The sequence below is a fragment of the Podarcis raffonei genome, chromosome 4 (assembly GCF_027172205.1).
Source record: "Podarcis raffonei isolate rPodRaf1 chromosome 4, rPodRaf1.pri, whole genome shotgun sequence".
Taxonomy (NCBI): Eukaryota; Metazoa; Chordata; class Lepidosauria; order Squamata; family Lacertidae; genus Podarcis; species Podarcis raffonei.
In genome coordinates, this window is record NC_070605.1 from 22,802,149 (window position 1) to 22,825,956 (window position 23,808).

Here is a 23,808-nt window from a genome sequence, read left to right on the forward strand (position 1 = left end):
CCCCAGCCAACTAGCTATGGTTCGTTTGGGACCAACAAAAAATAATAATAATCTGTGAGTTTCAGTAAAACCCAGTATCCTGACTTTATTCCTTATTGAAGGAATTCCCACAGCAGTAAGGACTTTGGTTCAGGAGGAGTGGGGAGGAGAGAGTTAACAAAGAGGAGCTTTAGGATTGTGTTTTGCACTGGAGCATTCAAGTTCCCCCACCCGCAGCCCATTTTCAGTGGCGAAATAGCTGGTGACATCTTCCCCTTCCTTAGCTGCAATCATTTGCAATCACTTGTCTGCAACTGGGATCCTGGTTTCTTCAACAACCCATGGTGAAAGCAAATTATGGCTTAGTGTTACATCTTAATGTGACTACTGTGATCCAAATCCTAGTCTCATGTGATAACAAGTGATCCACATTCCAATCTTGTATCAAGATGCATTCAACCAGTTCAGTGGGACTCAAGTGAGCATTGCACTATGGATATAAATGTCCCCCTGGAATTCATGTATCACCCCTCAGCTTCCAGCCAGGATTCCCGTGTTAAATGAGATGTGTGCATATCTAGTATTGATTTCCAAGAAACTAATATTGCACTATTTGTACATTTTGCACCCCTGAGTTTAATCTTTATAATTGGGCTTCTTGAACTGTGAATGGCACCTGTTCCTTCAACGCCATTGATAGTCTTCACCCACCAAGAAAGATTGTTGCATAATCCATCATGCTTAAAATCAATACAAGTTTTTGTCATTGACTTTAATGGCGTTAGAAGTCAGATTTCTATGGCAGGTGTCTCAAAACAGTGGCAAGGTTTGTGTTTAGTAAGAAGTCTTGAAAGTGCACTTTAATTGTTTGCGGAGGGGGGATACTTGTTTATTACATTTATATATCTCCTTTTCCCGATCATAATTTTTGAGATGTCTTGTGCTAGCATCTAGCTTTCTTTCACATCAGACACTGGCTTGTTGGTGAAGGATCACATTCCTTCTATAGGGCTTAGAAAGCAACCTAAGTTGTGCCTGATGGATCAGTTTAATGGCCCATCTAGTCCAGAATCCTTTGACCAAACTGCGGGAGGCAGTGGAGGACAGAGGTGCCTGGCGTTCTCTGGTCCATGGGGTCACGAAGAGTCGGACACGACTAAACGACTAAACAACAACAACAACAGTCCAGAATCCTGTTCTCACAGTGGCCAACCAGATGCCCATGGGAAGCCCACAGGCAGAACCTGAGCACCCTCCCCACTTGTGATTCCTAGCACTGGTTTTAAGAAGCCTATTGCTCCCAACAGTGGAGGAAAAGCATAGCCTTTGTGGCTGGTAGGAATGAATTTTCAGCCAACAACAACAATTTATTATTTGTACCCCACCTATCTGGCTGGGTTTCCCCAGCCACTCTAGGCGGCTTCCAACAAAGATTGAAAATACATTAAAATGTTACACATTAAAAACTTCCCTAAACAGGGTTGCCTTCAGATGTCTTCTAAAAGCCAGGTAGATGTCTTTGACATCTGATGGGAGGGCGTTCCACAGGGCGGGCACCACTACCGAGAAGGCCCTCTGCCTGGTTCCCTGTAGCTTTGCTTCTCACAATGAGGGAACCGCCAGAAGGCCCTCGGCGCTGGACCTCAGCGTCCGGGCAGAATGAAGGGGGTGGAGACACGCCTTCAGGTATACTGGGCTGAGGCTGTTTAGGCTTTAAAGGTCAGCACCAACACTTTGAATTGTGCTCAGAAACGTACTGGGAGCCACTGTAGGTCTAGCTGCCGCATTCTGGATTAGTTCTAGTTTCCGGGTCACCTTCAAAGGTAGCCCCACATAGAGCGCATTGCAGTAGTCCAAGCGGGAGATAATAAGGTTTGTTTGCTCACTTTTTCCTTCCTGTATTTCTGGCATGATTCCAGTTTGCCCTGCTGCTTTGTAGAGCACCGAGTAGTTTGGATACAAAGGGCTGACTTATTAAGGGTATGGAATATTCTGCTATAGCGCAGGGGTACAATATAAACGACTTCTTTCCTTTGCACAGTAAACTCTTATGTACTATGGTAATACTTTCTCTGTTTGATAGTTCCGTATCACTTTTCTTACAAAGAAAGCTACATGAACTTTTGTGAATTAAATGGTAAAGATTTGCTTGACTGAAGAGTGCCATGCTTGCAGGCTTTTTAATGAAATGGAGGATGGGGACGTGTGTGTGTGTGTGTGTGTGTGTAATGAAAATGTGTGTTTATTTTGAATAACATCAACATCATTTCCATGCACCCCATTTTCTCCTCCAAAGGCAATAGCCATAAATATACTGAGCTCATCAATAAATTGTCTTATTTGGGCTCTTACAAACAGGAACTCAGGCCATGTTATGCAAGAACTATGAATGCCAATGGGGTATATTGCAACTAACTTAACCTTACGGTTATACACGTGACATAGAATGGGATACTGGAAATGTTACAGTCGCTCCTTCACTGAATGTTTTGCCAGCAAACCTGCCTGAAGAACAGGGTTTTTTGGAGGGTCCAGAATGTTTCCCAACGTACACACCTTTGCTCATCTTCCTTGCTGCCTTTCACAGCTTGCTGAGCTGAAGGTGCTTCAGGAGCACCCCTTTCTGCGACTGCATATTATTCTTGCTGGCTGCCTAAAACCAAGCCCATGAGGAATCCAGTGACCAGCAGGGTGAAATCACGATGCCACATAGGGAAACAGATGTGGTTACATGACAATGTCACTTGCAGCAAACAAAATCCTCGCATTGTCCTCATTCTGAACGGAGAGTGAAGGTCCACCGGTCATGTTGCCACAGGAAGCAACCAGGCTGTTTGTGCCTGCCTTGCGGTGTTGAAGTGGCTTTTTGTGGAAAGTCCTCCCATCAGATGTCAAAGAGATAAACAACTACCTGACATTTAGAAGACATCTGAAGGCAGCCCTGTTTAGGGAAGTTTTTAATGTGTGACATTTTAATGTATTTTTAATCTTTGTTGGAACTGCTCAGAATGGCTGGGGAAACCCAGCCAGATGGGCGGGGTACAAATAATAAATTGTTGTTGTTGTTGTTGTTGTTGTTAATCACCTTTGGTGCCCCCCTTTAATTTATTAATTGTAATAAATACATTATTATTATTATTATTATTATTATTATTATTATTATTATTATCATCATCACCTTTGGGCCCCCCTGAAAGATTAGTAAAAGATTGAGGATGTTTTGGAGGAAGACAAAGAAACCTTCCCCTGAAATCAACACTCACAACTCAGCACTACTTAGGATGACTCATTCAAATGCTGATTCCAGTGTGAAATATGCTGCTGTCTGTGTTCTTGGTTTTTAAAAAATGTTTTTCAGCATCCCACCTGGCAGAGTCCATCTGCATACCACCTGTCATGGAAGAAGGTGTCTGACCTCTTGGTGTAATGTGATGTTTTAGCAGTTTTGCTGCATTTTGTCGTACAAACTTTTGCCACACTTAAGAAGGTGCCTTCTCAGCTGTTCCGCCTTACCAAAATTCTGCTCCTCTGCCCTTGAATTTCCCAATTCCCTTGCAGAGAATCACTTTTATCCTGAACCGTTTCAAAAGCTTGCATGCTTATATGAACAAAATTGGACCTAACTGGACATAGATCTGTTCCCATAGAAATGACCATCTGATTTTTGAAAATAGACTTACCATAACTTCTTTGCTAATCAGCTCCACTGATAATGTGATAGCAGCTATAAATTAATTAACTCCCACTCTTCTATCCCAATATAGCTACACACAAAATTATCAATAATTACTTAGTGGACCTTTCATTTTGTCACCATTTACGCATAATGAAAACAACCCACAGATTCTGAATTGAAAGTATAAGTGGAAATGAATGTTAAGAGATCCATCTGCTTTGCACAAATATTTGATGCTCTATTGTAGAGAGGCGAAAAACCCTGTTAATCTAAAAAGCTTTCCTATTAAAACTCAGATTTGACTGGTAACTTCTTTATGTAATGTTGTATGCATGTGCCTAATGGAAAAACACACAAAGAACATCCCTCCTAGCTATATTTTCCTAGAAGAATGACTGTTTGTAACAAAAGAAGTTACAGACAATAATTGAGATAATGGGCCCGAGGATCGATTAATGCAATGTCTTCCCAAAAATGTCCTGCAAAAAATACTGGAATGGCAAGTCCTTCCAACTCTGTTGGCCACAGATCAACATCAGTACTCCAATCCATTGCTGCCTGCAATGTATAGCCAATGGCCCCAAAACAAAGAACATGATCAGTTTGGTGGGGGAGCAAAGAATCATAGAGTATGGTTGGGCAGAAGGTAGCTAAGTGGTCCATGGTCCATGCAAAGGTATGGGGAACCTTTTTCAGACCAAAGGAATTCCCTTCTGGGCAGCCTTCCAGGTCTACATGCTAGGCAAAACACAAAGGGTGGAAGGCAAGACTGGTAGGGGATGTGGCTTGGCTAGAGGGGCTGTGGTTAGGGACAGGGTATAGCCTGGGAAGATTAACAAGGGCCAGATAGAGAGGCATGATACAGGGGTGGATACGGTTTCCTTATTACAGTGGTACCTCAGGTTAAGTACTTAATTTGTTCCGGAGGTCCATTCTTAACCTGAAACTGTTCTTAATCTCAAGCACCATTTTAGCTAATGGGGCCTCCTGCTGCCGCTGCGCCACTGGAGCACGATTTCTGTTCTCATCCTGAAGCAAAGTTCTTAACCCGAGGTACTATTTCTGGGCTAGCAGAGTCTGTAACCTGAAGCGTCTGTAACCAGAGGTACCACTGTACTGGCTTATGCCATAACAAACATTTTAGGGTGGGATTAACCTAATGAACGCCACCTATGGAAGCCTTGCACAAGGACTTCTGCTTGCACAGCAAGGCTTTCCCCTACCTCTCCCCACGCCCCCCTGCACCTCCTAAAAATTAACTCGGGATGGGGGTCAGGAAAACTGCACAAACAGCACAAGGGGGAAGGAGAGGGGGATCATTCTGTCTGGCAGGCTGTAGTGCTTCTGCAAAGAAGGATGTTCATCATAGCACGGTGTTGAATCCATCCCTCTAACTTGTTGCTAAATTCTTTGTGGTCCAACAGCATTTTTTGTTTTGTTTTGTTTTTTGCCAGTCATGATGCACTAGATGAATCAACCTTAATGTTCTTAAGCAAAAATGTAGGATTGCTGAACACAACTTAGTTATGCCTTGACCCTGATTGAGCATAATGGTTAAAAGATTGAACTACAAATGAGGAAGTTCCCAGTTTGAATCCTGTCTTTGCCGTGACCTCACTGGGCAGCTTTAAGCAAGCAACTCTCTCTCTTTCTCCATCCTTCCTCCGCCCCCCGATCCACACATACACACTGCAACGTGGGGGAAATAATCCTTACCCAACCTTTATAGAATGTTGCAAGGATTAATACATGTGAAGCACTTTTGATACTAGTGTATGATCATTTGCATGTAAAGCGGCAAATACTTACAATGCTTGGGCAAGTGCAGAGGCAGAGCTCAGCAATATGTCTATGTCCAAAAATAAAAGAGACGGAAGAAGGCAAAATCTTTGCCTCTTGCTTTTCTAGTAACTGGCTTTAAAGAAAACAAGTGTGTCCTTTTTCTGATTGATTGACAATCCTATGGAGCAGGCTGTTGCTTAGAAAAGCTCATATCACAAAATATTTGTTAGCCTTTATGGTGCCAAAATATTGCTGTTTGTTCTAGCCTTTGGATGGAACAATAAACTTACATTATAACTCGGCCTAAAGAACTCTTAATGAGAAGGATTATTATATTTGATGTTTTAAACATCTGCAGACTTAGCAGTGGTTCCAACAGTGGAGATTTAAAGGCCTCATAGTTGATGTTCACATTAAACAAAAAACAAAAAAACCCTTCGTTAAAATAGGAAGAGAAAGCCGTAATGAAATGTGCATGCACATATCCAAATATAATAGTCAACGAGCCTATCTAGGATAAAATAGTGATAGCTGAGATTTCAGTTACGTAAATGAGAATTTTGTAAAAAGCCATCTGCCTAAACCCATGGGGAAAAGATCAATCAGGGACCGTGTACAAAAGCATTCTTCCTCAGAGCATCTCCCAACAGGGCATCACCCCACCTGAGAGGAGCTTTGGAGATGTGCATCAGCCCACTGATAGCCAGTGCAACCCACACTTTTACAGGAAACTTGCTGAAATGATACTTGTCAATGCTTTTTCATATGTCCTTTGTATCTCCCCTTTCCCATATAACTAGGTGCTTTCTTTGTAGATGTAACACTCCAGCCTGTCTCTACATTTGGTGGGGTGGCAGGGAGAGTTACTGTCTTCCAGTTATGAATGCCCTGCCAGTTGTATCCTGGCTAGGGCTTCTGCTTTTTATCTTGGAATGAAAACTATCAACAGGCACCTCAATGCCAGCTGCCTCCTTCAATCAACCCGTAAAAACTGTTGTATTGCAAAGTCTTTCTGCAAAGGCTAACTTCAGCGCTACTGCATTGGTACTGAATGTTCGCCTGCACTCAGTGAATCATCTTTTTTTTGTCTCCCTCAAAGGCTTTTAAAATACTTTGTGAAAGATTTATACTTGCTTCAGGTGCTGCATAGAAATCTCATCTCTTTCCATGTTTATATTGTTGCTGTTCCTGCCGCAATATTGCCACTCTAGTCTCAACCTTCTACTTGTGAAAAGCCCCCGTGCCCCTTACAAATTTATAGCACAGTGAGGCACTGTTCATTTTATCTAGGCAGTGGATATGTCACACAGTCATACAGGGGAAGCCTCAGCAACATTGTCATTTGTTATGGGAGGCAGTATGTTTCAACAGGTGTTTAACCGTCTCTACAAAATGGCAGACTGATGAGTTCTCTGAGGGTAGGTGGAATGCCTGGAATCCCCCTTCTAATGCCTGGATTCAGCACAGATTCAATTGCTGGAATAGGCAAGCCAGCCTGGTAATTGCCTGGGAGATGAGCCATTAAGAAAGACAAAGGGAAGGTAATGACCCATTTAGAAAAACCATTAAGAAGGCAAAGTCAGTGCCAGATGGCAGTTTGGTGAAGCCCATCTTCTAGCTCTGAGGTAGTCTGGAAAACAAAGAAGAGTTTTGGAAGGAGAGTCTTTAGAATTGGCTGGGAGATGACAAAGAGAAAAGAGGTTGCAGTCTGTAAAAGTCAGCAAGCTGCTGAGAGTGTCAGAGCCATGGCTGAAGTCAGTCTGAATCCAAGGTTGCAGATACAGGAGAAGCAAGACCCTCTTGATGTGATAATGCTGTGAGCCCCTACATCATAGGCTCATGTTGTATATATGTGTAAATAAACCATATATCCTAAAGACACCATAGTCTCGCTGTGCCTTATTTCCAAAACGAAACCAGAATCCTGAGCTCCTGAAATTCACTGGAACTTCACACCACTCATAGATTGCGTGTGGCATCTAACAATACTTAAAGGAAAGAGTTGTTTTGTTTTGAGGGCTCCGTATTAATTTATTCCTGTATGTAAGGAATGCATACCTTGCCTTTTGACTTACAAAACTCTCAAGGCAGTTTACAAAAAAAGTTTTTAAAACCATTAAGATACACAAAATAGCAGGAAAAAACAGAGCAGCAGAAAAAATTAACCGTAGTTAAAGCAGAAGTTAAGATGCAATAAAATAGAAAGGTGCAAAATACTATTTTAAAAATGACCAAAAGTGTCTGCTGGGCAGATGGCAATTGAATGGATGATCCAGATTTGAATTCACATGCCCATGTTTATATGGTTTTAATATGATGGTTTCATCTCATTGATTGGGTGGAATGAGGGAAGTTGATGGCTTGTACAATAAATTCTCTGGCATATCTTCATTTACAAGGAACTCTGACTTTCTCTATAGATCTGTCTACTCTGATTTTGAGGAACTTTGATCTTGCTTTAGGACAAACCTGGACATTTTCTGCTATGCTCCTTTGATAGCTTTTTCAACCTCCACTTCTGTAACTAGTTGCAAACTGATCCTGCCAAGGTAGCCTTCACAAGGCTAGTGAAACAGAGATTGAAAAGCACAGAAACGTGGCAGAAATTTAATTCACATTTGGGATTATTTGAGCTCTTTTCGAACATCTAGACACTGAAATTGTTAGGTACCTTTGTAATGTTGATGAAGAGGTAAAACAATCTCAACATTATATTACCCAAATTATATGTCATAAGCGATACCCACTGTTTGAAGTAATGCCGTATCCATTGTTCTCTTTCTTTCCTTCTTCCTACAGATTGTGAGTGTTGGAAAGCATGTTAAAAACTATCATTACATCCTTGCAAACCTGGTAAGAACATTTTTTTAATGAATTAACTTCATGCTTGTCTGGAAAAATCCTTCATGGCCTTATTAAATTGAGATTGTGCAGTCAAAAAGAGGGAGATAGGGTTGGCTCATTGGAGATCAGAGTATCTCACAGATAGCTTTGCTCCTGGGTTAAAGCAACTGAGGGAGAGTTGATAAATCAAGGCTCCCTCCACTGGCTTGGTTGAAACCGTATGACTACTCACCTACTGGAATTGTCCCCATTAGCACGCGTGCGCGCACATGCGCGCGCACACACACACACACATGGTTGCATCAAAGGTGACTAGCTCATTGTAACAATTATGTGACATTATATATTAATTGGTATCTGAATTTGCTTCTTTTCCCTTTCTCTTTGCACTACCTTTTCTGCTCAAGTTTATCTCTATTTAGGTTGTATGCTATTGTTTTAAACTGTAAATCACCTTGAGTGTATTGGAAGAAAGATGGGGTGCAAATGTAGCAAATACGTGCATAAATAAATGTACGAGAGCCAGTGTGGTGTAGTGGTTAAGAGTGGTAGACTCGTAATCTGGGGAACCGGGTTCGTGTCTCTGCTCCTCCACATGCAGCTGCTGGGTGACCTTGGGCTAGTCACACTTCTTGAAGTCTCTCAGCCCCACTCACCTCACATGGTGTTTGTTGTGGGAGAGGAAGGGAAAGGAGAATGTTAGCCACTTTGAGACTCCTTCGGGTAGTAATAAAGCGGGATATCAAATCCAAACTCTTCTACTCTGGCACAATCCTATTGTTCTTAGTTATAATGATTACAGAAATCAGCCCAAAGACAAGAAGTAACAGAAAAACAGCATTCCAACCATAACAAAATGACATAACAGCAAACCACAGCCATTTCTTCATTCTGCACATGCATATAGAAATATCAGATTCTGCTGCAAAGACTTCCAAGTACTCCAGTTGCAGAAAAATATTCACTAGGAAAATGCAATTGTTTCCACAGTTATTTATTTCACCCTGGTGGGATTACTCTTAAGTGCAGGCACCAGTAAGTCTTTTGAGCTGAATATCTTGCTATTGACTTTGAACTGGAAGTTACAGGGCAATCCTGGTTAAAATTTAGTTGGAACATGTTTGACTCATCATCTGGAATGGGGAAGAGATCTGTAGTACTGTACTGTGCAGTCACAGTAGCTGGTACTGAAGGACTTAGTTTTTGTTGCAATAGATTTCATTCTTAAGTACTTGTATTTTGTTTAAAGTATATTGTAATCGCAAGCACTGGGGTTTAGCTGGCAGGTCATGTGAAAAGGATCTAGGCCTAGGGGGTTTAGCTGACAAATAACTAAATATGATCCAGTCACTATAGAGGCTAATGCAACTCTCATCAAGAGAAATATAATGTCCAGATCACAAGAAGTAATGGTGCTAGTGTATTCTGCTTTGCTCAGGCTTTATTTGAAGCACTTTTAGATACTGCAATTCAAGAAGGATATTGACAAACCAGAACTGACTAGAGTAGGGCAACAAAGATGGTGAAGGGCCTGGGGTGCGTGTCCTATGTGGAAAGGCCCGAGGAGCAGAGAGAAGAGAGAATTAAGTGTTTATATTATAGCCACCTTCAAATATTTGAAAGGCTGTCACATGGAGCAAACTGATGGACCTGAAGCTGTAGTTCCAAACAACAAGAAAAAATGATTAATAATAAGCATATGGAAGAACTTAATGACACCATGAACCATTCAGCTGTGGAAGAAACTGCTTCAGAAGGTGATGGAGTCTTCTTCATTGGATGTTTTAAGTGAAAGCTGGATGGCCACACATCAGGGATGCTACAGTAGTAAGTTTCCTGCATTTGCAGGGATTGGACGTTGACATTTGGGGTCACAACCAATTCTATGATTCTGATTTAAGTCCTTGTTCATGTGAAATAAATATATATAATATGATTTACTTATTTACTTTGTGGCTGTTTATGTATAGTCACTTAAAGTGTGTGGAGAATTTTCAATTTGTGTTGCATTAATTGATTTTTGCAGGGATTCAAGGATATTTCTTTGGACAGATTTATGCATGGAGGAGCCAATGTCACAGGGTTTCAGCTGGTGGATTTTAATACGCCTATGGTTGCTAAACTCATGCAACGGTGGAAGAAACTGGACCAGAGAGAATACCCAGGGTCAGAGACTCCTCCTAAGGTACTTGTCTGCAGTGTATCCTAAAATGACTGCTCAAATAGGTTAACTTAAACGATGCATACTTGCCATATACCTTAAAAAATATATATCACTGCAGCTATTGTCAATGCTATCCATCTCCTGGCATGGTGTTAAAATAAATTGGGTTGATCTTTGCAGGGTTCAATGTGTTTAGTTTGGGGACAGCCAACGTGGTGCCCTCTAGTTTTTGTTGGCTTGCCATTCCTATCCTCCCTGTCCATCAGTCATGCTGGCTGGAGCTGATGGGAGTTGTAGTCCTGCAGCAGCATCTGGAAGGCACCAAATTGACTCCCTTTGGTTTAGTTTCTGTTCAAGCAGAAAATTTAAAACCTTTTGCTCTATTAAAAAGGTGCCCCAGTTATTATTAGCAACTGCAGCAACTATTGCTATTTGAAATAAAGTTATTTAAGAATAAGAGTTGCTTTTGGGCACAAACTCTGGTCCACAAAACCATTCTAATCAGCTTCAGCCTCCATTAGAGAGAGAGAAAAGTTGTTCATAGATATATTCTTAAAGTTGAACCAGTTTCCTTACAAAACAAAACTGTTAAGACATGCCCAATCTCTACATTTTTTTAGTATACCTCTGCTCTAACCTACGATGGAGTGCTTGTGATGGCCGAGACGTTCCGTAACCTTCGAAGGCAGAAAATTGACATTTCTAGGAGGGGAAACGCAGGGGATTGTCTTGCAAACCCGGCTGCACCGTGGAGCCAAGGGATTGACATGGAGAGAACGTTGAAACAGGTGTGGTTCTTGCAAAGACTTAAACCCAGTTGCTTTTGAAGTCACTGTATGGATTGGAAAACATCATAAACCTCTAAAGCGACTAGCAGTTGATGCATTATTGTGATTGTCTCCTTTTTGTTTATTTCAGGTGGGCAGCTCTAAGATACTATAACTGGCTCAGGGTTTTAAATATTTGGGCAGAACTGAAAGCCTGCTTATATTTCCTTTTCCAACGTTTTTGTTGAAAGAATATGAACCAATGATTCAAACCCCTGCATTTCACATCACACTCATAAAACAAAACATTTTAAAAAATTGTCTTAAGAGCTGTTTGAACTTTTTGCAGTACTGCACGCCAAACATATTTCTGTCGGCTCAAAAGGTTTTTTAGTTTGTTAGCTCAGTGTAACTTGCAAAAAGAAAGGTATCTTTCACTTTCCTTATTTCATTTAAAAGGAAATATTTTCCCCTGATGTCAGGGCTCTGCATTCGTGATGAAAAAAAAAGCTTAAAATTTTCAATTTTTTAAGATAGCCAGCGTGGTGTAGTGGTTAAGAGCGGTGGACTCATAATCTGGTGAACCGGGTTCATGTCTCCGCTCCTCCACATGCAGCTGCTGGGTGACCTTGGGCCAGTCACACTTCTCTGAAGTCTCTCAGCCCCACTCACCTCACAGAGTGCTTGTTGTGGGGGAGGAAGGGAAAGGAGATTGTTAGCCGCTTTGAGACTCCTTAAGGGAATGAAAGGCAGGATACCAAGTCCAAACTCCTCCTCCTCCTCCTCTTCTTCAAATCTCTATCAAGATAAATTAGCCTCTCTTTTCATGGAGGGGCAGTTGCAGTAGAGCAGAGGAAATAAACCCTTTGCATCCCAGGGGATACATTTCCTCACAGGTAACATTTCTGGGACCACAAACCTGTGGCAGGTATAAGCAGATGCTGCTCTTACCCTTTGTGCAAGAGGCAACATTCCAGGCTTCTACACATACAAAACACAACGGTGCATCCAGGCATACAAGAAGTATTATTGCAGATCAAAGACACACACCACAAAGGCAAAAGCACTTGGTGGTGTGGAGCATGGCTGGTGAGGGAAGTGGTCTGGGGAGATTCCTGAGGACCAGATAGCCAGGAGGACCACATTTGTTCCCCAGGCCTAAGGCTCCCCTCCTCTGGATTAGAGGAAGGACCAAGAGAGCAAGGGAGCCTACAGTGAATTTTTAAACCATTTGCAAATGCAAATGAGCATACCACAGAGACACTGAAAAGAAGTCGCTGCAGGCAGCTCTCTGCCTATGCACACATGGTAAGAATTTATTGCAATTTGGGTAACAATGAAAATGCAGGACAAAGGAAGATTACCACTTGAAAGGTATACATTTACTCTTTCGGAAAGCTACTAACTACACCAGGCTTCTTTCAAATGTTCCACAGAAAGGGCAATATTTGTCTTTATTTAAAGTGAGGGGAAGCAAGGGGAGTCTCAGGGTTTTTAAGAATTCCTAAGTGATGTGATGGATGCAGTGCTTAAGCACAAGATGGAAGGCAGAAACATGAACCTTATTTCAAGTTCTTCCCTATTGCAGTGCTGGAGAAGCTTTCTCATCCCAAGGGCCACATTCCCACCTGGGAAATCTCCAAGGGGCCACATGTCAATGGTGCCCATTCCTGGACCAGGAAAGCCTGGCCAATGTGGCCCATGAACTGGCAGCTTCTACACTGAATTCTGTAGTGTCCTGTATGTGACGTTTCCTTTGAGGTTGACCCAGAAGCTGCAGCTGGTGTGCAATGTTGCAGTGAGGTTACACAATGGAGTGTCCTATCGCACACATAAAGGCACTGCAAAGCATCCATGCTTTTTACCAACTTGATTTATTTCCTGTCTCAAGGTTCGAATACAAGGACTCACGGGAAATGTTCAGTTTGACCACTATGGCCGCCGAGTCAACTATTCAATGGACGTGTTTGAACTGAAGAGCAATGGCCCTCGAAAGGTACGTGCCAGTCCAGTCTTCCAAGCTGTTCTCCGCTCTTTAGTTCATTCATGATTTTCAGCCTGTGGCATGGTAACCAAGGCCATTGATTGGTTGGATCCAGCCTAGTCATGCTCAGAGTAGGCCCCAGCGGGACTTATTCATTTCAATAAAGCATGACTAAGTCTGAATCCAACCTGAGGATCGCATCTTCTGATTGCCATGGGGGTCTTCTGTTTTCATTTTGCTTTTTGCAACAATTGTTTTTTCACAAGCATGATAACTTAGAGGTGCAAAGAAACAGAAAGGAAGGTAGAAAGCTTAAGATTCCAAGGTCAGACAACCACTTTGCAGTGATATCCTTACTGCAGGCCCAAAATATAATCACCTGAAAAGTGTGTTAGGGCATTTTAAGGAACTAGTTCCCTCCTCCTTCCCCCATCAGGCAGAGTTTTGGGCGGAAAGAACTTTGCAATAGCAGTAAGACGGGTTTCTTTTCTGCTTCCATTTGTAATTCAGTCTGTCAGGTTGGATTTCTGAGGGAAGAAGCATGCTATTAGTGCCTGCCTGTGGTCAAGGGATAATATGTTTATGAGTTGAAGTCACATTATTGTTCAGTTCTATGCAATGTTGCTTTTTCTTAAATCAACACTAAGGGTAAAGGTAAAGGTACCCCTGCCCGTACGGGCCAGTCGTGTCCGACTCTAGGGTTGCGCGCTCATCTCGCTCAAGAGGCCAGGAGCCGGCGCCGTCCAAAGACACTTCCGGGTCATGTGGCCAGCATGACAAAGCTGCAGCTGGCAAGCCAGCACCAGCGCAGCACACGGAAACACCTTTTACCTTCCCGCTATAAAGCGGTACCTATTTATCTACTTGCACTTAGGGGTGCTTTCGAACTGCTAGGTGGGCAGGAGCTGGGACCAAACGACGGTAGCTCATCCCGTTGCGGGGATTTGAACCGCCGACCATATGATCAGCAAGTCCTAGGCACTGAGGTTTTACCCACAGCACCACCCGCGTCCCTGACACTAAGGGTAGCTGCATACAACTCAGCAACACTTCCCAGCAGGTCTTGCTCCTAAGAAGTCTTGCTCCCAGCAGGCCTTGCTCCTCTCCCTCTGCATTGCTCTAAGTCTCCATCCCTGGGTGTTGCCCAAGTAGTCTCAAACTACTCCTGCTCACCTCTGATCACTGTTCTCTTGCCCTCATTATCATGAGTGTTCTTGGGGACCAGCGGGGAGGGGAGCTTATCACAGTAGGAGAGGGCAGGGGTGTAGGAAGGGGGGCAGGGGGCGGGCTGACCTAGGTTCCATCATGGAGGGGGGTGACAAATTATCAAGGAACAATTACTGCCCTACTAGGGCAGTTCATAAAAAACGTTTTTTAAAAAAATGCCTGCTCCAAAGCTCTTATCTTACTACACTAGGGATTATATAGCTATACAGTGGTACCTCGGGTTACATACACTTCAGGTTACATACGCCTCAGGTTACACACTCCGCTAACCCAGAAATATTACCTCAGGTTAAGAACTTGCTTCAGGATGAGAACAGAAATTGTGCTCCCGTGGAGCAGCAGCAACGGGAGGCCCCATTAGCTAAAGTGGTGCTTCAGGTTAAGAACAGTTTCAGGTTAAGAACAGACCTCCAGAACGAATTAAGTACTTAATCCGAGGTACGACTGTATATGAAATTTCATGCATATCAGTTAATATCTTGACCCTCCTCCACAAAAATAGCTGTCTACTTGGCCGTTTTCCTGTGTCGTGAAGGCTGAAATTTCAATTCAGTGGAGCACTTACTGTTCCCAACCCTAACCCTGCGGAAAGCCATCTAAATAGACTTTAATTTGATTTTGACATGTTTTTAGGAGGTAATTTAATTATTGTTTGATTTTATACCAATGTTATGTATCTGATGTTAGCCACTCTGAGCCCGACTTCAGCTGGGATAGAAATAAAAGTTTATTTTTATTACTCCTTTGTAAGAAAATATGAAATAATGTAAAACCATTTTTACAGGCAAAAAATAATCAATGTGGGGGGGGTGGGACAAGAAATTTTCTGTACCGGGTACCACCTGACCTTCCTATGCCTCTGGGAGAGGGAGATGCCGATGATTCTTCAGCAAGCTCTTTGCCTCCCTCCTCTGCTTCAGCCTCGGATTCTTAACTGCTCCCTGCCACTGGCTCTCCCTGCTCACTAAACTCTGTTGCTCCTTCAGCATTAAGCCCCTCCTCCCAATCTTCTCCCTCTGACTGCTCCTCAGAGTTCTACCACCAACCCCCTGGCTCTGAGCCTTCCTTCTCTGGAGTTTCCCTTGGAGGTTCCCCAGCTAGTGTCTCCCACTACTACTCTTCACCCAGCCAGTCCCTGGCACCTGCCTCCTTGCCTTTACCCCAGTCTGCCAGCAGCCTCAACAACTACCTTATACTGTGTCATTTATTTCCAATACTTTCTATTCTGACTAGCAGTAGGTCTTTGGAGTTTTTGTCTGAGATCTTTCCCCGGGCAGCTAATATCCTTTTAACTGGATATGCTGGAGATTGAACCTGAGACCCTCCTGGATGCAGCGCATATTCTCTACTGCAGAGCGATAGCCTATCCTCTCATTTTTTTATAAGCTGCAGATCCCTGCTGCCCCCAGCAAGGGAAGAGTGCAAATTAAAGTCTACAACTACATAGTTGCGAGTCTACTGAGATTTCATTTCCACAAGTAGGCCGGACGTGTAAAACAAAAGAGGAGAACATTTTCCCCCATTTTTATTTTCCATCCCATGTTGGAAATAGAGGTTAACTTAAGCCAAAATCCCCTTAGTCTTCAAATCAATATCCTGAAAGGATTAGCCCCCGTTGATTTGCAGACGTGGCTTGGATTTAAGTTCCTGTGAACAGCTCTCCACTGTAGTGCAGAAGGGCAACTCGGAAACCAAGCTCTGGTTTTATTTTATTTGATAGCATGTCAGGTGTGGTCAAAGTTCTAAATACTGCTTATTTCAATGAACTTCTTTCTTATTTTGATTCAATGCCGCTGAGTTATGTCTAGATGTATCCTTTGCCACACATTCTTTTCCATGTTTCCTCTCTATAAGCCATGATACCCAAAGTCTTGGGAAGCTTTGCCTGTCCGTGGTTTTATTGTATTTTCCTCACTCACTTTTCTTTCTACACATTTTATTCTTAGCTATTCGTTGAAATGTACATGGATGCTCTGTTCTTGCTGCTTAAAGTACAAAATGTGAATGATGCTTATCTGGATAGTACGGCTCAGTAATTAAGGAAGAAAAATTCTTCCAGTTCCTGTGAAAACCAGCCTTATTTTCAGTGGTCATAGACTCTGTGGAAGGTACCAAGTGCAGGAGCTAGTCATCATCATCTCACACATATCTAGAATTTATTACTTCCAAAGGCACAATACTTCATTTGCTGCACCATTGTTCTGAACAAGGACAAGAAATAAGCACAAGCAATGTAATAGGTTTTCACTTCTATTGCCAATGTGCATCCCTGCTTCCTATGTTTTGTGCTTCGTGATTTATGATTCTTTCAGCAATATCAATTCATGGCATTCTGTTCACCAGAACAGAAAAGGGCAAGGAGAGAGACAAAAAGCAAACCTTTTTCTTCACCCATTTTACTTGAGTGTCTATGAAAGAAACATTCCCTTAATGTGCCACTACTCAAAGTCAAGTCACAAATGCATTTGTGTGATTAAATTATGAACCTGAGTTGTCATTTGCAGGATTTAACATTATTGTTTCATTGGCACATGTCCCCCCAACCCACTCAAGCTTCTGTTGGAGCATAGATATTGCTTTCCAACTGCACTTGCAACATTTCCCGGGGAAAAAACTAGCAAGGAATAGGTGCGGCTGTGGGAATGCTAAGCATACCATGAATCTTGTCTCTATAGATAGGGGAGATGAATAATTCACAAATAACAGACAAGAATCTCAGAGAATATAAACGTCCCACTTGGCTCACATCAACTCCCCATGATTCAGGTCGGTGTGTTCCAAGAAGCTGTATTTGCTTCTGATGATCAAACCAACAATTGTTTCTGCAAATCACTTCCTCCAAAGAGAAATAACATAACATAGAAGCAGGAGACTTGCAGTTTCTCGGTTCACTGAAGGGAACAGGTGAGCTCCAATTCCTCAGTTGCTTCCACATTGCTCTGCACCAAGGAAGATGCTTGGTTTTGGGATTTCTCTGGTAACCACTTCCTCTATACCACTTCCTCTCTCTTTCTCTCTTGTCTACTGACTACGTTTCCTATTGCCAACTTTTGGGTCACAAGCCAGACGCATGCATGAACCAAAGCAAATGTAGGTCCACTTGCTTGCTTTCTATTTTAACCTTTGTTACACTTTACATTGGCCTTCAAATGGCTGGTTGGAAATCCACTTCTGGATCTCTGCCTGACCTCTAGTGGATCACAATAGCCGGACTATCACCATACAAATATTTGATTAAAAAACACACACCAGTAACTGAGTCTCCAGTGGACTAAACTTGAGTCTTGGGTCTGAAAAGCTTGAAGACTACCGCTCTAGCATAAGTCCCTCTGTGTTCTTTGTGAAAAATTTCCATGTAAGTGCATACAGAACTGGAAGGAGTAAATCCCATTAAAATCAGATACTTTTTTCTGGGAAAACAAACATACATACAGTGGGCTTCCTGTTTGTTCAATTCTGTTTCTTTTTATCATAATCTGAATGTACATTTGATAAGTCATAACTTTGGTGTGTGAGCGTTGGCCTGAGAGGTCTATGACTTACAAATGAAGTGATAAATGGAATATTGATAAATCTTGTTTTCCACCATAATCCTGACCATAATCCATACTACTCACAAACTTAATAAATCGCCTTAGCTCTTTACACAGATCTTCATAGGGCTCATCCAGACTTCCTTTTGTGGCACACTTTCCAGGTAAAATGTGGGCTTTCCTGGGGAAAACGCCGTGACATAACACTGATCAGACACACGGTTTAAAGGCCGGAATTGTTCCTAGAAACTCAACACAAAAGGAAGGCTGGATGAGCCCCTAGTCAATACTGTCCCCCCAATGGAACATCTGGCTATGTATAATCAATAAATCACATCATCCCAAAACAAGGGGAACATAGTGCTCAAATCACATCATCCACATATATGTATGCAGACTTACTTTTTGCATTTATGTGTTTCAGATTGGTTACTGGAATGATATGGATAAATTAGTTTTGATTCAGCATGAGCCTACATTGGGAAATGACACGTCAGCTCTTGAGAACAGAACAGTAATCGTAACCACAATTATGGTAAGTTTTTAAAAGAAAGGAAGAAAGTGCAGGCCTGTAAGCCATATATTTGCCTGATTTCCCACAAAGTAAATATCAGAGTGGGCAAGTTAACAGAGGAGTGGCAGATAAAAGATCTTAAAATAACAATTTTAATATATTTTAAAAGTCCTCTTTGATCAAAACAAATTATTGCTGTATTTAAAATGTTTCAGTTACGTAGTATACCATATACAAAAAATGAAAAGTTCTGAATTGAGAAAAAAGCTACCTTTCAGTAAGGTAGATCTCTCTTTTTTGCAATGCTTTCTGTTTTGTTTTTAAAGGGGGGAAACATAGAGGAATACATGTATCTGGTGGATGTTTGTTACGCATTGCAATTTGCAAGAAATGCAGGTTCCCTGACTCTTATAGCAAATAAGTACATTTTTGCTAGTTAGTTCATTTTAGAACAATTTACTCATTTTTCTTTACGTGTGAAAAATGGAAACATGCGTAATTTTTGAAAGCATGTCTTCGAACAGAAGCTGATTCTTAGACACCGGTTCTGTAGTCCTTTTACCATGTCAAGATATCACTGAATAAAACCCACAGCAGCCACAATACATCCAAAGCTAAGCACTTTTAAGTACCATTGATTTTGATGCATATGTACATGTTTAAAAGAGCAGTTCTTAGCTCTCACGGAAGGCAGGTGAGGGTCCTTTGGATGCTATGGGCCCCACTCCCCACTGTGCAATATGGTGGCAGAAAGTTTCACCAGCAGACCTGGAAGCAGGCACCCCAGGGGAATGCTGAGTATGTAGAGAAGACCTTGGCTCCACCATAAACAAAGCTTCTTCTTTCCCTTGACACAGACCACAATGGGCTGAGACATTTCACCAACCCTAGATATGGCACATTTTCTCTGCCACTCTTATCATATGAGGGGGTTTTTTTTTAAGGTGGGGAGGAATGGAAAAAGTTGGCCGGGGGTGGGGGCACCTTTCTCCCAGCCCAAAATGACCTGGCATGGTTTAGGAAGTGACTCCTCCTCTCCCATGAACTGCTGTGCCCTTCTCACCTAATAATCAGTGGGATATTAAAAAGTGTTGGACTTTGGATGGATTATGGCCAGTATGTTTTTTATTATTATTTGTTACACTTATCATGGATTTTTACATTTTAAAAGTTCCAAGGAAATAATAAAAAATGTAACTGTTTACTCACAACTATCAGCAATAAAAAAGGGGAATCTATAGGTCTCAGAATTGGTTCTTCTGAAAGAAGCTGTACCTCTTGAAGGGAATAGCTAACCTATTTTTGTTTCTTCCAAAGTCAGGTGTGCCCTTTAAATTTGATGTGTGTCAAAGCAGACTGGCAAAGGATGACCTTTACCTGAATAGTCTTAATTCCCCCCCCCCAAACTTGGTTTGTACTGCCCTTTTCACATATCTCATTAGAAAAGAATTGGGGTTATTCTCCCCAACCATTTTGGATGAGGTTTGTTTTAAGAAACACGGAGTGCTTTACATGGTGTTAATCTTCCTTAACCAGATTTTTGTTTTTTTAAAATTTTTATTTCTAAATTGATGATGAACTGAAAACAATCCAAGGTAAAGTGTGTGGGACTGGATTTCTCTGCACCACTAGCTGTTGCATTGTTTGTGAGACTTGAGTATGGTGACGCATTCATTGCCATCACAACAAATCACCTGTTAAGGATTGTCTTTCTAGGGTGGAAAGAACTAATATTGTGTTCAGAAATTATGAGTGTAAACCTAACCTAATTGCGTAATTCTTTTTTGCATGGGACTTATAAAAAAATGTATCTTTTTCCTTTGAAAAAAAAAAGACACAGTAATGGAAAAATCATACTTCAGTACAGTCCTCCTCTTTTCAGCCTCTGATGAAGAATCCTATTTTAAGAAATTGATCAAGGAAGAAAAGCGTCCCACGGTGCCGTGAACATTCCTAACTAAGGCTCAAGCGTTAACCTCCAGTATAGTAGAATTGAGCTATATTTTTCCATATGGATTTCTGATCCTCTGACTGGATGACCAGGCACTGAACCATCAAGGAAAATAAAAAAAGCCCTGTGACTATTCTGAAAAGCCTAAAACAGGTGGCATTCAATCTTCAACTTGGCCAAGCTATGAAGAAAATGAGGAGGATTTCAAGGCTTTCTCAGTTGCATTTTTCCCTCTCACGCCAGTCTTTAAATTAAGGCTTTCATACATGTACAGTGTAAATTATTGTAAAATACTTCCAAGTTTGGGAGCAACTAAGCAGTGCTTGCAGAAAGAGAAAGAAGCAGGATGCAAGGGAAAGAAACTGTTTAAAGTGTCTTGTCTCGTTTGCAGTGAAGCGTTTTGACGTGCATAATAAATGTTCTCTGCGAAATAACTCAACCAGTCCTAGGACTGGTATTTTCATTTTCCAAACCAAGGATCTGAATGAATTTTATGTAGCATGCCAAGGTTTCCCCTAGCATGCCTTTTCAGAGTTAAACAAAACTATACAGAAGCCCAGGGGGGGGGGGAGCCTTATTAAATGTTCAGTCTGTGCCCTTTCCATTGTGTTAAGGCTGAGCTTCAGCGTGCAGGTGAAAGTTACTTCTGTGTTGGTTCTCCGCTTGTAATGAGCTATTCATATGGAGTGGCTCGTGCACAGTGTCCAAACTTCTTCCCGTTGCCATGCACCAAATGAGGGATGGTCCGGACTTTATTCCCAGACCCAGAACCACAAATGTTGGTCAAGGCAGAAACATTTTCGTGTCGAGGTCCCCAAGCCACTCCAATAAAAACACAATTCACACAGAATATTTGTTTAAGGTTTTTGGCATAATTTTGGCCACAACTTTATTAAAATACAAACAATGTGAGTGGTTGCTTAGGCATTGGTTGCGACTCTCTGACCCCGCATGGGGACAGACTGACATTCGCACGCCCAAGAAGTCAGAAAGGGAAAACATTTTGGGGAGAAAGATGGAGCTGGGTATCATGCCCTCACCTCTCCCCAAATGCTCCCAGGGGCTCTTGCGTGGCCCTAGCCCCTTGACAGGGGTTTGTACAAAAGCATGGTGAGCCCCTGGATTCCTTTAATGGAATACCCTTGCAGCAGCAGCATTGGAGGGGCAGGCACAGCCAATCCATGCCCCTCCACCAACCAATTCATAAAACCAATGCCTAACCGCAACCTTACAAGTTGTGACAATTTGCTACGCAGTAGGCAAAAACCAAATGGCACCAGTCAATCAGCCAAATGGGCAAAATTCCTACCAGGCCCCTTCCCCAAAAGCAGACGACCCCATGACAGGCATAGCAAGGTCAATGCGAACAACCCTAAATATAGGGAGGGTGGGCGGGTGATCCGATGCGCACAGCGAAAAGAGGAAGCTCAACGCTGTGCACAGGGAATAAAAGCCTTCTTGGCTGTCAATCACAAAATGGCAACATCAAATTCTACCCAACGACAAGAGGAGCCCAATTGCAAATGTGGCCATCTACTTTTATGCACTCAGCAACAGTGGGATGTCTTGTTGGACCCCACCGCAACACGTGCTCTCCATGACGGAGAACATGCTTTCCAGAACAGAGCCGGGACTTGCTGCTTTCTAGCAGGGTTCTGAATTTAGGTTGGACCTAAAGATCGCCTTCCATAATCCAAAGGAGTTTCCTGTGATGAAAGGTGTCCTTCTGAAACGGAAAGACTCCTTTGCCTGAAGGACTCGTTCCATTGGAGGACGACTCCTTCTGTCAGAGGAACGGAGCCTTTAGATCCAACCTATTAGAGATGTAGCTTGGAAGGTGGTGTGACGCAGCCCAGCAACACAGCAACATTCACACCTACTTCTCCTACCCATTTAGACTGGTATGTGATGGTGCTTAAACTATTAAGTCCAGTGCGCGGCACCCACTGCACATGAACAGAAAGCAACCTGCAGATGTATCCTGGACCACAGAATATACGGAGAACTCAGCTTATATCATATGTGTTTTGGTACAACCAGGTGCTTATTACTAAGCTTAGTAGCCAAATGGTAACACCAATAAATAAATTCTCTACATTACTGTCAAATTACATCTCTTCACATGTAATGAAAAACCACGTGCCTGGTGTCATGACAGTAGTGCAGGGATGGCTGTAGAGCTCCATTTACTGTTGGGACTCGCAACTCCCGTCATTACCAGCCAGCATGACCAAAGGTAGATTGTGATGTGGAGGGCCCCACGCTCTCCCCTCTGCAATACTATTTCCATGTCCTTGCCGTGCTTTATTGGCTGTGGGGACTAGGCTTTGTATTGCATAACCTTCTAGAGTCCCTTTGTGGCTTAGGGCCCTCGTATCTACGGGACCGCCTCTCCTGGTCTGCCCCGCAGAGGACCTTAAGGTCCATGCATAACCATAGTTTAGAGGTCCCAGACCCTAAGGAAGTCAGACTATCCTCTACCAGGGCCAGGGCCTTTTCAGTAATGGCTCCGACCTGGTGGAATGCTCTGTCCCATGAGACTAGGGCCCTTCAGGATTTAACCTCCTTCCGTCAAGCCTGTAAGACAGAGCTATTCTGCCTGGCCTTTAATTTGAATTTATTTCCCTTCTCTTCCCTCCCCCTCCCCTTTTATGAAGATCACCCGCTCTGAGACCTCACAGCTAATTCTCCCCTGGCCTCCTCGCTGGCCCAATTAGGACCAATTCAGCCAGCCAGCCCTGGGGATTATCTAATGCTTATTTCCCCTAAATTTATTTTTGAATTTTATTGTTATTCATGTTTTTATACTGTATTTTATGCTGCTTTATAATTAAGTGTTTTAAAATTGTTGTTAGCTGCCCTGAGTCCGGTTTTTGAACCAGGAAAGGCAGGGTATAATAATATTATTATTATTATTATTATTATTATTATTATTATTATTATTCTGAGTAATACCCCTCCCCACCCTCTCACTATATATAAGGGTCTGGTGACTTCTGTTTCAGTGTATCTGAAGAAGTGTGCATGCACACGAAAGCTCATACCAATAACAAACTTTGTTGGTCTCTAAGGTGCTACTGGAAGGAATTTTTATTTATTTATTTTGCTTCTAGAGTCCAGTAATGATTCAGCCCCATCTAGAACCGCCCAGGTTTCTGTCCCAGATTGCAGCTGCAGTGGAATTTCCCCCCACTAAGCATCTGGTATAAGAAGAGTTCGCCGTATGCTAGCTGAGTTGCAATCGATAAACGTGGCTACAGTCAAGGCCCAACTAATTATATGCATTGAACCCCAGCACTTAACTGTGAAGGCATGTGAATGCTGGTTTGCAGCAACAGCATCGTCACTCCCTTCAGCCACGTACTGTATATATACAGATCCATTTAA

General features: G+C 42.4%; 1 protein-coding gene across 12 annotated transcripts in view; it reads left to right on the plus strand.

Annotated features, from left to right (window-relative positions):
• GRIA4 (glutamate ionotropic receptor AMPA type subunit 4) overlaps positions 1-23,808 on the plus strand; it is a 230,750-nt gene that overhangs the window by 159,891 nt on the left and 47,051 nt on the right. For 11 of the 12 annotated variants that reach the window (XR_008330113.1, XR_008330114.1, XM_053385723.1 and 8 more), the window contains 5 exons: positions 8,237-8,290; positions 10,308-10,466; positions 11,066-11,233; positions 13,104-13,208; positions 18,381-18,491. Coding sequence is in view for 10 of the 12 variants with exons in the window: in XM_053385723.1 (XP_053241698.1) it covers positions 8,237-8,290; positions 10,308-10,466; positions 11,066-11,233; positions 13,104-13,208; positions 18,381-18,491 (597 nt within the window). In the remaining 2 variants the exon portion in view is untranslated. Of the gene's footprint in view, positions 1-8,236; positions 8,291-10,307; positions 10,467-11,065; positions 11,234-13,103; positions 13,209-18,380; positions 18,492-20,352; positions 22,501-23,808 lie in introns of those variants that run through there. The other variant, XM_053385728.1, reaches the window with a different exon arrangement.